The sequence below is a fragment of the Xylaria bambusicola genome (assembly GCF_022495145.1).
Source record: "Xylaria bambusicola strain CBS 139988 unplaced genomic scaffold F5B22scaffold_8, whole genome shotgun sequence".
Lineage (NCBI taxonomy): Eukaryota > Fungi > Ascomycota > Sordariomycetes > Xylariales > Xylariaceae > Xylaria > Xylaria bambusicola.
This window is the reverse complement of record NW_025953561.1, coordinates 422,161-436,037: the sequence shown is the minus strand read 5'-3', so window position 1 is coordinate 436,037 and position 13,877 is coordinate 422,161. Positions and strand designations below refer to the sequence as shown.

Below are 13,877 nucleotides of genomic sequence, written 5' to 3'. Positions count from 1 at the left end.
GCCGATTGATTGATTATGTATGATTATTAAAAACCACCACGTGGTGATGGCGGTGGAGATGGTGTGGTAGCAAGTCAGCGGAGCTTTTCCCACGCTGTTGCTGCGTCTTTCAGCTCGCACATCATACATCATACATAATACCTACGCATACACTAGCAGGTCCCATTAGCACAAGCCGCTCCAATCAAGCGCGAATAGGAATCTGATTATCGAATCTGGGCGTCAAACGTGTATACCTATACAACTGTTACGTTTCTGTAGACGACAAAGGCGCCAAGTCTTCTCTTTTCAGCCACAGCATCGGGGCCGTGGCCGCCGATTGCGCTGCCGAGACACTTTCTTTGGTGGAAGGGCACACGCGACTGGTGGGCGAATTGCTTACCTATCTCAGCCTCCAGGTCGTGAGTGTATGTTCTACCCGAGGGGTCCCGGTAGGATTCGTTTCTCTCCTGAAAAGCATGGCACTTTAGGGATCGCCTAGTTCGCAATGGCACGAGGTCTCTGCTCCAGATCTATCTACCTGGTGTAAGCCAAGAGGTGCAGGTAGTGTAGCATTCTACTCTCCTAACCCACGCCATGTCATGTATGGTACTCATGCCTTGCTTACTATCGCATGCCCAGACGATTAACATAGAACTGATGGCTCTAGGCCGTGGTTACAAATACTATCGCTCTCAGCGTAACGAGTCCGTAGACGAATAGATGGCTTACACGAGATCAGTCGTATCGATAGAATAGCATCCCGTATCGTCCAACTGTGACCAAATATCGGACTTACGCGAGTTCACGCCACATGAATAAGTCCACCGGGGGCGCCAGTCATTTTTAGATCAATGGCCAGGAGCGTATACCGGCCGCTGTAATCATGCAATAGTTACGCCGCGCGAAGCGAAAGTGCGGAATGGGGTTGATGTTGGCTGTTTAATTGAACGACAAATATTGGCAATGCAAAACATATTCTAGGCATCGACAGCGTCTTGGTACTATCCAAACTAGGTAGACGGCGCCTCAGCCGCGAAATTTAGAGCCACCCCCTGGTAAGAGGCCTATCGAGGTACCGGTGTGTGGCGCTTGCATTTGATAATCCCCATCCCCAGGAGTCCGGGAGGAAGTGTATTCCTGGGAATTCGCCTACTAGGGGATTTGACGGAGTGTAGAGTATGGAATGAGACGATCCTATTAAAGCTTCCTTCTTGGACCGGTGGTACCAACTACTGTGTATGCAGACTACAAGTGTGTCATTTTTAGCCCGAGTGAAATGAGCTGTGTGGCGTCGTGAGTCTAGTCTAAGGACTTCTAGAAGCAGGATGGAAGGGCGGGAGGTAGGGTCAGATGAACATGCGCACGTCGAACCAACAAGCAGGAGGGAAAGATGATGATGGTGGTGGTGGTGAAGAGAAGGATAAGAGAGAGAGAGAGGGAGAGAGGCTTAGCTGGAGCTGACGACGGCCAAGAGCTGATTCATCAGGCCCGCCCTGTTTCTGTTTCAGGTCGCACTAAACAGCCTCGTCTGCTCAGCTGGCCGTCCACCCTCGGCTTCCTCAAAGCTCCTGCTACCAAGCTTCATCTATGATTGGCATTTTGGCTCCTTTCTCAATGACCAATATAATTGGCATTGCCTTCGTGAACGGAAATGGGTAATATCCGAAGATCCGACCAAGATTCTGTTGGCGCTGCTGCTGCTGCTGCTGCTGCTGACAGTGGCCTCCGTCTCGCCGTACTTGCTCGTACCTACTATCCTCTTGGACGGACTCGGTCTCGTTTACTGAGTATGTCAATCGGCCGTGATTAATAACATCACATCAGAGACCGTCCAATCTCGGTGTATCTCGGTAGCCGTTTGGATTATTCATCCGAATGGTTCTATACGAGTTTCCTCTTTCGTTCCTTGTGCGCCCAGAACTGTCCACCACTCGGGGAATTATCGCGTCGTAGAGGAAGGTGGTATTACTGGCAAGTCTGACATGCATCTTCAATCATGCACGTACCCGCTTTCCAAGACTTTCCATAAGGCTGAAGTCTTTAGCATGTCGTCAGGGGACGGCTTGTGAGGGCATCGGATAAGTAGGTATATCGTATCGTCTTATTACCACTTTATAAATAAAAACCAGTGGGGTAGTCGGCCGGAACGTGTGGCAATTGGCAAAGTCTTGCACATACTTACATGCCAAGTTTGTGTGTATCCCAGTCTGCCCAGCTATCTACGCCAGGGAGTCTCTCTACGACGACAAGGGTCTCTCAGGTATCGATCTACGCTACAATAGATCTAGTGTATGAGATTGGACGATGACTAAGTAGGCAACTGGTCATGCCTGGTCATGCTTCGAGGGAGAGATGGGATTCATACAGTCCTGGCGAACACTGGATGGCCACACTTCGCAACCCCCCCCCCCCCCCCCCCCCCCCGGGGGGGGGGGGGGGGGCGGGGGGGGGGGGGGGGGGGGCAGAGCAAGGTTCAAAATAACAGAGTATAGCCCCGTCGCAGATAAAGTATACTGTAAGAAGGAGTTGCTTGCGTGCATGCTTACTTACTTACAGGGCCAACATCTAACCTACCACCCATACCAGTTCTTCGGGGTTATGAGTAGGTAGGTAGTCACCGAGGTAAGAGGTATCTACCAACTACGTCGAAGTGTAGCCTAGTCTAATCAAAGTATTCATATCTACCTGCTAAGATGCCGCTGTGACAAGTACCTACTTGTAGCACCTCGGATGCAACCTGAATTAATAGAATAGAAATCGATGAGCATGATGCAGTATTTGCCTGGGTAGATGAGGATGTATGTAGGCATACTCACCTCATCTCACCTTCAACTAGACATTCGAGGGGAAGGGGTCCGTCTCCGGCATCAGGAACATATAGAGAAAAAAGGCCATGTCATGCTATCATCGTGACTGTAAAGAAGCTATTCAGTATTTTACTTTACGGTGAATAGCGACATTACTGTCTTGATTGGGATATCTATACGATGGCCGAAAATGATGAATAGAGGTAAATACAGCTCATACAAAAACAAAAGACGGTTCAACCAGCCGTAGCTAAAGCACACCATGATTCATTGACTCCTGACCTAAGAATATACTACTATAGGTGGACATATATATACTCACCTTCCAAGTTCTGTTCCACTTTTGCATAAAGTCCAATAAATAGCTTCATAAATTAAAACAAGGCCTCTCTTGTTGCATCAGGGAAAATAAGAAAAACAAAACCAATCCAACGCAAGATGATGCCGAACACAGACAGGCACACGCGGCGCAGGCCAGCTAGCTAAAGGGTATCCCCGTCATCGTCGGACATAAAAACGGTTGAAACATGTACCTATCTATATAAACGCCGAAGCCGCAAGGCGCAACGGGATACCTAGGTGGTCGGCCGGGCGGTCAATGCACACAATGCCATGTTGCGACCTTTAGATATGTAGTTACAATGTTTTCCTGCCCAAATCATCAAGTTGTATCATATACATACAGTACGTAGTTAGTCAATCGTCCGTCAACAGGAGCAGATAGACGGAGCATGTTTACGAAAGAACCAAAATCAGAGATAGAGAGAGGAACTCTTGTGAAGAACACAGACAGTCATCGATGACGAGGGTTAATAACGAAGGAATACTGAAGCGAGCATTCCAGGTAAGGTCATGGTTCGCTGACTACATACCTACCTAGGCACACACCCAGTAGGTAACAACATACTTACATACTACTACCTACCTACTTAAGTACTTAGGTAACTTACCTACCATGCGGCATGCCAGTCTCGCCCCGAGCTCCGAGCGTTGACATCGTGAGAGAGAGAGAAAGAGAGAGAGAGCAAGCAGGGTCCAGAATCTACCAACCTAGGTAGGTAGGTAAACAAGAACGGAGTATGCCGGACACTTACTTGCTTCCTTCCACCCATCCATCCATCCTTCCTTCCTTAAACAGTACCTGTGTAGATAAAAAGATAGATAGGATAGATGAATGGGATATGGACACAAAGGATGGGCAACCCAGCCTGACAAGCGCCTCCCGTCACGACATTGTTTCAAAACAAATTGTCGACTTGTGCATAAGTATGTCCAAGTAAGTACGTAGTAGGGCACAGTTTGATGATGCAGTGGATAGATTAGGTCCTTACACTCAGGTGTCTTGTAGGTCCTAGTTTGGGATAATTTCCCGGGCAAAGGAATGGGTAAATTGTCATGCATGGCATCCATCCATCCATTTTACCCACATTGCCCGCACGGAGCAAGCAGCTAGCGAGGTGGGCAGGAAGGGCGTCTGGCCTATGAGTCAAGGACAGAAAAGGAGGAGTACTGAATGTAATGAACGAATGGAAGAACGAAACAAGCGGAGAGAAAGAACTGCGACAAGGATAAATGAGCGGGCGGGGAAGAGGGGAAAGTGATGCGATGCGATGCGATCCTCACGATTGAGATGGGTGGAAAACATGTGGTTGCTAAAAATAGCTATTTATAGCACATACAGTAGGTAGGTACCTACCTACGGTACCTAGGTACTTACTTATATACACAGTACATAGTTACATACAGTACCTATGTACACACATTCTCATGTACCTACTACTTCAAATAGGTATAACAAACCACGTAATTCCGGAGCTCGGCATAGTACAAGAAACATAGGCGGATGGGTCCTTCTTCCTGACATGGCATGCATGTTTTTTAACCCACGACGTTTTCTTTGGTTTGTTTCGTTTGGTTTCTTGTCTTTCGGTGCAAAGCCACAGCCTTGCCTTTGCAGCTCACGGAACGAACATCGACACCCAATGAGAAGGCACACATTGCCGATGGGTGAGGAATTATTGCATTTCTTGGGTTCGGTCGGCGCTTACGAGGAGGTACTGAAAGTCCTTCTTCTATACTACTACCTACTTACTTCCTTACTTGCACTGTTTGTTCCTCTCTCTCTGTCGTGTTGCACATGCTCGGCAATTGATTGATTGATTGATTGATTGATTGATGCATGATTGCATTGCATTTGCATCGAACTTCTTTTTCGGTCCGTTGGGTTTCTGACATACCTGCTTACCTCTCTTCTTCCTCTCCCTCCATCTATCCACCCTTCCACGCGCGGTGGCTGCGGCTCGGGATTCTCGGTACCGTATATCGCCAAGCTGCAACTGATGATATCTGATATGAACACGTGTGGATGGGTGTGTGCATACATACATATGTTTGTATGCAAATCAATATGGGTCTTGTACGCGACGCAGCTGTTCCCGGCAGAAGTTCTACCTACCTAGGTGAATATGTCGGCAGAGATATGAGACATGATTCCAGTGACATGTGCGCATATGCGGATAGATACATAGGTACTGTTACCTTTGAAATTGAGTAGAGAAGTGCCATGTATACTCTATCAGGGACCATCAAATCACAGTCACACCTACCTACCTACCTACCTACCTGCCTGCCTGCCAGTAGTCGAATCACGTAGAAACGTTTCTCCATCGTATCTATCCCCTCTCTCCATATCTACAGTATGCATCTAGATGAATGTCCGAATACGGGGGGCTAATGGGAGTAGACCTACCTAATGATTGTTAAGTCCATAGCACGGGCCGGCGGCATCATAACTACGTCTCGGTCACTATGATAGGTAGTAGCATGAAGCCCCAAAAATAGGACTTGAGGAAGAAGTAGAAGATGAAGAACAGAATGCAACAATGTACAAACATATGTATAGGTAGCAAGAGGCGCCACGACTGCTGACTCCAGCAACTTTGCTTGTAAGCGCTCATTGTCAGTCTGCTCAACGAGATAATCGAGATCATCCTCCCTCTTTAGGGGAGAAAGGGGAGGGGATGGTGAGAGGGCGGCTAACGGACGTTGGTTGACGTCGCATCTTCATCATCAAGACCCTGGCGAACTCTTGTTATAATCTAGGCTTACAGATCGGTAGGTAGGTAGGCAGGCAGGCGGGTAGGTAGTCTACATTGTGTCGATGCTGAGATAGATGCGGACGAAGCACCGCTCTTGCCTGGCCGACGAAGCATGAATGAAGTTCCCAGGCTCGGTCGGTTGAATCCAAGAGGCGAGCGGCGCTTATTCTGCGTCTCAGTCGTCGTGTCATTGGCCTGGCGGGCGCAAAACAATCGAGTATAGCCGCGACCGCATACCTACCTACGTACCTTACCCGGCTGTACAAACCTATATCGGTGTATATTGGGGTGTAGGGTATATATCGGGACGGAATATTGGATTGCCTGCTTGCGGGTGGTAGCAATATGGGTGCTGGCATGTGTGCTATACCTACTCGGTTTAGGTAGATTGTGGTGTGTGCGGATGCGTGTGTGGATGTGAGTACATGGACAGGCAGGTGAGGTAGGTATGCAAGTAACGCTGATGCATGGGCAGACGAGGTGTGGTGGTGGTGGTGGCAGTGGTGGCAGTGGTGATGGTGTGTGGTGAGGATGACGATGATGTCGATGACGATGATGATGATGATGATGGTATTCTGCTTGGACGAACGCGGGATCGGGGTCATGGCAGCATGGAGAAAAAGAAGCCCGTTGGGCTGGGTCTGGCTGGGGCAGTGGGAGGGAGGGAGCGAGGGAGACCAAGCCAGAGAACCAAGCCAGAGAATGCAGAAAAAGCTTGTTCGGTCCAAAAATAAATCCCAGGTGCCACATGAGGCTCAAGACGAAGAGGGCTGGCTGGTGATGTACCTACATTAAATTAAGTACCTACCTAGACTGTGTACCTACCTAGGTAGGTAGTAGGCAGGTTAGGTACATATGTAGATAGGACTATACAATATCTATGAGTATTACCTATACTACATACATGGCCTACCTATCATGTATGAATGTGGTATTGGGTATGTAGGTATGTACCTACTGTAGGACGCGGAAGCGAGATGGAGGGGTAGCGTCGCAGTTGGTGCTAATAGTGTCAAGTCAACGAGAGGCTGTGTTTTTGGTGTATTAGGTAGACTAGTAGCTAGCCTACGAGGCATATCAAGTATGTGTAGGTGTATGTAGGTAAACTTTAAGATAACCAGGCCAGTTCATTTATACTATTTGTCTGTACATATATATGTACTTACTTACCTCACGCAGGTCCCGTACATAGAGCTTAGGTACTAGATAGGACAAGGCCTACACGCGCATGCAACTATCAAATAAAACTGAGGTATAGCAACCTTGAAAGAATACCTACATGCCTACATAGTATACAAATCACCTGGGCAGCTAGTTTAGTCAGCCGAATTCGGGAACCGGCCAGAGGTACCTACCTATGTGTACTTATGAAGTTGATGACCGGCTAACCGGGAGTTACGTGTTTGAATCTGCCGGAGCGAATCAGAGACTCTGCCGGCCACCTTAATAACATAGTACTTAACAAGACGTAAGTACCTAGGTAACTATTATGTATGAATATACATTAGGTATCTTAGCCAGGTACCTCCCTACCGAGGCCTACCTACCTGGTAGTAAGTAAGTAAGTTGATCATGATTGCAATTCCCTTTTCTGTGCCGTTCTATCATGGGCATAATCACGACCCCATTTGAAGCTGCAGTGGCGTTACATATGGTGATATAGCCTCTCGCCAGTCAGTCGGTCTGTATCCACTATCCACTGTTGACTGTTGGCCAAGACGTCGTCGATGCTCGCAGAAGGTGATCATTTGAAATAATTACTTGTTCGCCATTGCGCGACGGTTTTACTCTCGACAAGCTACTGTAGGTACATATACTAGGAGGTAGGTACAGCATCTCACTAAGATAGGTATGCACTACTGTAGTCTACACGGCCAACAGGGCCAATCAGTGCGTCTATGGCAGGAGTTCCAGGGTCCCTCCAGGTACGGTACCCACGCTACCGAGACCCGTGCTAGGAGTTAGCGCCGGTGGACACCCCCGACACCTTAAGCAAGTACATGTACCGTACCTTGCAAACGTGCATGTCCTACTGTACATACATAGTAGAAGGCTAAGCCACACCCGTTTCGGCCTAGCGTTCCTTCTCTTCTCACTGCAGAGGCCACACTAGGTAAGTACCCGTCACGGTCTCGACGGTATAGTACGGCACATCCATACTAGGTTAGCGCGCCATCTCACTTTTCAACACCCATCATGCTTAGGTAGGTACTTACATGTATGTACTATCCCCATCTACTTACCATGCACCTACTCTACACGCCTATGTGTAATAGGTAGTGAATACTAGTAGGCAATGAATGTGACGATAACCTTAAATTGACGCTTGGGCTATAGTCTGAGAAGCCGTCCTTATTGTAGTAGGTACCTTGGTAGGTACTGTGTGTATAGGTATACATGTATAAAGGTATTTGTCCAGCATGACTTCAGGGCGAGTACTGTAGGTACGCATAGAAGAATGCAAGATGAGCAGCAGCAGATAGGTACAAGGGGTTCTTGGCCTTGCGGTTTTACCTGGGCTCGCCTGGCTGCATTGCTCCCTGCATTGGTAGTGTGTTGTTGGTGGTGCCAGTACTACAGTAGACATGCTGTCCGTATAATGAATGCTAAATAGATGATGAACCATCGGGTGTTGATGGGTAGTTGTTACAGGGTCCCTTGGATTGAACAGAGCCTTGGATTCCCAATCTTCCCAATCTTCCCGATCCGGCCATGTCCTTCCAGTGTAAAGGAGCCACAATACTAACCAGAAACACCCCTTGGACTCTCTGTGGACAGAGGTGGACAAACATATTGTGCCAAGAGCCGGGCGAGTTTGTCTTTGGCCGACGGTCAGAAGATGCAGAAATCTCCAACGGCTATCCCTCCCAGACAGTCATTTCTCTGTACATAGCCTACATACAGTACATACAGGCTAGATTGTGTATGTAGGTACCTAGTCTACTTACTTACCAGGTTAGGTACTTTGCGTATCCCCCTCTCGATCCTCTCTCTTGTCTCTCTCTCTTTTTCCCTCTCTTGTTCACTGAGGCTGTCTTGTCTGGTCTGTCTGGTCTCTCTCTCTCTCCCTCTCTTTCTCTTTCTACACGGTACCTATCCACAGCCCGCATTAAAATCCACTCTCCCGCACAGCGACCGCACTGCACCGCTTTGGGACACACATATTACTAGGTAGGGGACTGGGTATGGATGTAGGTAGTGCATGTAGGGCCCTGACCAGGTACACTACAGTATGTATGTAGGTAGGGGCACTACAAAAAGGCGGTCGTCCTTTTCTAAAATCCAAAAAAGGGTGGTGAACACGATCTCTTCTATTTCTATTATTAGAACCAGCCCACGCCAGATTCAGCCCCATCGTCCCTGCCTGCAAGTCACGGAAGAGGAAAGGGAAAAAAAAAAAAAGAGAGTGGGAGAGAGCGTGAGACACGACTAACCATCCAGTAATTGGATCCAATTGGGTTTATTTTTTCTACTGTATTATTCCATCATTCCATTGTTCCATTGTTCTACACTAGGCGCATTGTCCGAGGGTGTACCTATACTCTTAGGGTATTCCGTCATCTCTGCATATCTACGTTGCGCGTGCTTCGGTCTGTCGGTCGCAAGCTGTACTCGTCCGTTCGGTCCATAAAGAAAGATATACACCAACTGTTGAATTGAAGCGACCAAAAAGGTAGACTGCCATCATCATCTACCTACCCATTACACTACTAGGTAGTCCAGGTACACAACTACCTGCCTGTCTTACCCACTATATACAACTGCCCTACATATGCAGCCTTCGCAGCCTTCGCAGCCTATGCAGCCTACTTGGGTGTCTTGTCCTTAGGTAGCCTGCCCTGTATTCACTGCCTGCAACCCATCTGCCATCTCGCTGTAAAGGTAGGTAGCAGTTAGCAGTTAGCAGTTACTCTCTTGTACCGCACGCACACCTTCTAGCGACTCCCGTGTGGATAACCCCGGATTGATATAATCACCACCACCCTTCACCCCGTCCTGTCATCTCGTCCCATCTCATCCTATTCTATTCTCTCTTACCCTCAAGAACTCGTTTCATACCTCGACAGACAGAACAGCCAGACAGATAGACGCCTTGCTGCCTCTTAGACGACCTTTACAACAATCTTTTATTTCTCATTGTTGCTACTTCTTCTTCTTCTTCTTCTTCTTCTTCTTCTTCTTCTTCCTCTTCTTCCTCTTCCTCTTCCTCTTTCTCTTATTATCTCTCTCTCCCTTCTCCCTTGTCCCGACGACCGACCACCTGTTGACCAACCCGTCGGTGCCTCATACCGACTCCGTCTCTCGCATAGGACACCCTGTCTGTCTTCCGAACCATTGTACAGAATTTCGGCCTGCCCTTGCGTCCCACCCTCTTCTTACTCTTGTTTTCTTTTTCATCCACCCCTCAGTCTAAGGTCTGCCTCGATTTGCAACCCCGACTGTGCGTGCTTGGCTCCAGGACGGCCGGCTGATCGCATTGACCGTGTTCGCGCTGCTCTTCCCGAGTATATATCCACGGCGTCTGTTCCCCGACCCATCTCCCTCTTAGCCTGAAACCGACCCTTTTTGCCACGCTGGATTACCACGCCTCCCTCTTTAACCCTCCGTCGGTCAGCCTTACCACCGCGATCTGATCCAACAGTCGCGTACTGGGGCACCCGACCACCCCGTCCAGCTCCAATCTAATTGGCCTCTCGCGTCGTCTCATTGACGCTCACGCAAACCTCTCTTCTCTCCATTCAAGATGGGACGCAGAAAGATTGAGATCAAGGCGATCAAGGATGACAGAAATCGCTCTGTGTAAGCAGCCTGACCTATTCCCAACTCCTCTCCCCTCCCCTCCCCTCCACTCCCCTTGCCTATTCCATCTCCTCCCTCTGCGGCCATCAGGCTACGCGATGCGATTCAATGCGACGTTATGCGCCACCATGCGCTGCGGCGTATTGTTACGCCAATTGGTTAGCAGTTCGACTAACCTGTCTATGTGTTCTGTAGCACCTTTTTGAAACGGAAAGGAGGCCTGTTCAAAAAGGCCCATGAGTTATCCGTGCTCTGTTCCGTCGATGTTGCCGTCTTCATCTTCGGGAGCAACAAGAAGCTCTACGAATATTCCTCAACCGATATGCGAGAACTGATCACAAGATATACATATGTGCGTACAATTGCCTCTTGATAATCGCCGATCGCGGTTTTGGTCCCCCTTTGCTGATAAGTATCCATTAATGTAGCATGGTGGCGTCAATGAGCACAAAGGACCTTCCGACTTCAACGGTGGTGAAGATGACGACGATGACGATATCGAGGGTACACCGCCTCACGGCCACGAGGGCTCAGTCGAACCTCAAATGATCCCCCAACATTTCCAGGGTCAGCCGCCCTTCCCGCACTTGAGACATCATACACCATCCGCTTCTCCTCCCATCAACGGCATGCAGTTCATTCCGAGAGGCCATACTCCTCAGCCTCAGATGATCCCCCGCCCATCATCGCGGAATGACCGAATCCCACCGAATGTCACTCAAGCCGGTGCCCCAGTCTCCCAACCTGTTATGAACGGATACGCGTACGTACCACAACCAGCAGCCTACAACCACCCTCCCCAGTCTTCGCTGCAACATGGACCGCCACCCGCTCCAGCGCAATATTATCCCGCCGCGACACATCCACCTCAGATCCCCGCGTACATAGAAGAGGCACGTCGCTCAGCCGGCACCCCCAATTATCCACCTCCGCAACCGCCGGCACGGCCGCCGCCTCAGCCTTCGCCCCCTCAAGTTCACGTCCAACAGCTGCCTCCTCAACCCGTGCCGCATACGTCCCCTCCTCAGCCATCGAACACGCATCTTGAAGTTCCTATTGCCGTTCCCCAGAAGCATCCTCACGTACAAGTGCAGCACATGCCAGACCCCCCCGCACAATCCCTTGCACCCATGGATCCACCCAGATCAGACCGGTTACATGACCGTCCTGCTCAACCTGGCCTCGATACATCCATCATCAGAAGGCTTCCCCGAGGTAATCAGTCGGGCAGTATCTTCACTCCTATTGATAACAATCAATCCATCTTAGATCAAGTACTTGACTCGTTTCACACCGACGCCCAGGTGAAAGATGAGGCAAGTAGCCGGGCACAATCAGTTGATGTCGGCGCCGTATCACGGATTAAGTCGTCTAATTCGCCCCCCATCCCCCAGCGTTCCAATACAGGCGCCGGCTTCATCAAGGCTCGCGGTTCTGTGTCGAATGCTCCCGAGGGAGGCTTCACACCCCCATCCCGCTCGAACAGTCTGAAGATAGAGGGCGCTTCGAGGCCGCGGCTCCGGGTCCAGATTCCAGATGAGGCTTCTGATGCCGGCAGCAATACCGGAGAGCCTGCTACTACTACCTCACCTCGAGTTACAGCAGATGCCTCGGCTCAACCTCCGCGGCGCAACGGGGTCGATGCTCCCAGGCTACCTCCACCATCTCCCTCGGCAACATCAATCCTTTCTGCGGGTGCCACTGGCCCTCCCAATCCATTTGCCAGACCAGCCCCCCAGACCCATACTACCGGCATGAACATCGACACGCCCGTCTCAGCACTCCCGTCACGATTCCTCAACAACGAGTATCTCCCTAGCCCTAGCAGCTTCTATCCCGAGTGGGGTTTCCGAGGTGACAACAGCAACACGTTACCGAGTCCTTTGAATTTCGCTACCCCGGTGGCCGGTTCAGGGCCCTCTTTTCTAAGGGATGAAAGTGGACCAAGCGCTGCGAAGAGGAAAAGCCCTGATATCAGCACAGCCGGCCCCCATTCAGAAAATCACGAAGGCTTTGAACCTAAGCGCATCAAGGTCGATGGCTGAATCCTATCACACTTACCTGGACCCTTACCACTCAATGTTTTAAATCACTTAATATCTCGCCTTCCTCACTCCTTGAGAGGCATTTGATAATGGGAAGTCAGCGCGCTGTCATCATCGACATGCCTATGGCGAATGTACATGGATTTGACCGAACGAAGAGGGCATTTGATGGAATCGAACTTTTGTTTTCTCTGGATACAGATACCAACAGCGATTCGGGATACCCTTCATTTTGTTCCTTCTCGTTACATAATCCTTTTTTTTTTTTGTTCGATTCGTTTCCAGCGGGTTTCACGTTCGCTGTCTTCTACGTCATGCATTTTTCACCTTCACTTTCCATTTCAGCATGGCATGGCGTTTTTTTAATAATTTTCTTGAGATGCTTTGTATCTCCATTCATTTATGGTGTTTAAATTCGGACACACTTTGACAAATACTCTTGATCATTTATTAGACATGGCTATGAAGAATGAGGTTCATGGGGTATTCTGGGCCGGGGGGTTCTGTAAACCAAGAGGAGACGGGAACATGGAACTTTTTACCGAGGGCCACTGGGACGGCGTTTCAAGGAAGAGGGTGTCAGTCTTGTGATGTATAGTAAAGGAATCTTTGACAAAACGAAACCAACAGCGGCTCGCTTGCTTTACTAGGATTGTTACATCCAAAAGCGGAATTAATGCATTTTTAAGAGCTTGTTTTCCTACGTTGATGATTCATTTAGGTGTGAATCTTATTTGCATAATGTGATAAATCAGCTTAGGAGCATCAAACTTTATACAGTTAAAGCAACATATGTCCTACTTTAAAGTAACGCATGCCCTAATTGACTGCCCCTCCCTCTTTTATCACATATTACTTTATAGTATTATATATAAACCTTTAAAAACCTACTTATTATATTTATTATGAATTAAGTTAAAGTAATTCTGTTAATGTAATATATTATGTAATATAACATAACCAGCCAACCAGGCAGGCAGGTCAGGTCAGGGATCTGGCTTCTGCTCCCATCATCTCCACCATCTTTCCTTCCTCCCTCATCTTGTCTCATCTTGTATTGCCTCACCAGACTGTCATAAAGGTCTACATAATGCAGTCAATGTAATGCAATGAATCAATCTCTTCTCTTTTTTCTCCTTTCCTCT

General features: G+C 48.8%; 2 protein-coding genes across 2 annotated transcripts; one reads left to right on the top strand and one right to left on the bottom strand.

The window, feature by feature from the left end:
* Window positions 1–5,526: 5,526 nt before the first annotated feature.
* On the bottom strand, window positions 5,527–6,545 carry F5B22DRAFT_543153 (uncharacterized protein). Its single transcript, XM_047972870.1, has one exon. The coding sequence runs from the start codon at window positions 6,490–6,492 to the stop codon at window positions 5,881–5,883; it is 612 nt and encodes a 203-aa protein (XP_047833592.1). The 5' UTR covers window positions 6,493–6,545; the 3' UTR covers window positions 5,527–5,880.
* Window positions 6,546–9,937: 3,392 nt separating this feature from the next.
* F5B22DRAFT_543035 (uncharacterized protein) lies at window positions 9,938–12,933 on the top strand. Its single transcript, XM_047972869.1, has 3 exons — window positions 9,938–10,687; window positions 10,883–11,039; window positions 11,116–12,933. Exons 1-3 carry the CDS (start codon window positions 10,632–10,634, stop codon window positions 12,730–12,732), a joined length of 1,830 nt encoding a protein of 609 aa, XP_047833591.1. The 5' UTR covers window positions 9,938–10,631; the 3' UTR covers window positions 12,733–12,933.
* The last annotated feature ends 944 nt before the right edge of the window (window positions 12,934–13,877 follow it).

Excerpts from the sequence above, each read along its gene's own strand:
- F5B22DRAFT_543153 (XM_047972870.1), bottom strand. The coding sequence starts at position 6,492 with ATGACCCCGATCCCGCGTTCGTCCAAGCAGAATACCATCATCATCATC.
- F5B22DRAFT_543035 (XM_047972869.1), top strand. The coding sequence starts at position 10,632 with ATGGGACGCAGAAAGATTGAGATCAAGGCGATCAAGGATGACAGAAAT. Across the intron at positions 10,688-10,882 it reads GATGACAGAAATCGCTCTGT|CACCTTTTTGAAACGGAAAG; the intron begins GTAAGCAGCCTG and ends TGTGTTCTGTAG. Across the intron at positions 11,040-11,115 it reads TGATCACAAGATATACATAT|CATGGTGGCGTCAATGAGCA; the intron begins GTGCGTACAATT and ends CCATTAATGTAG.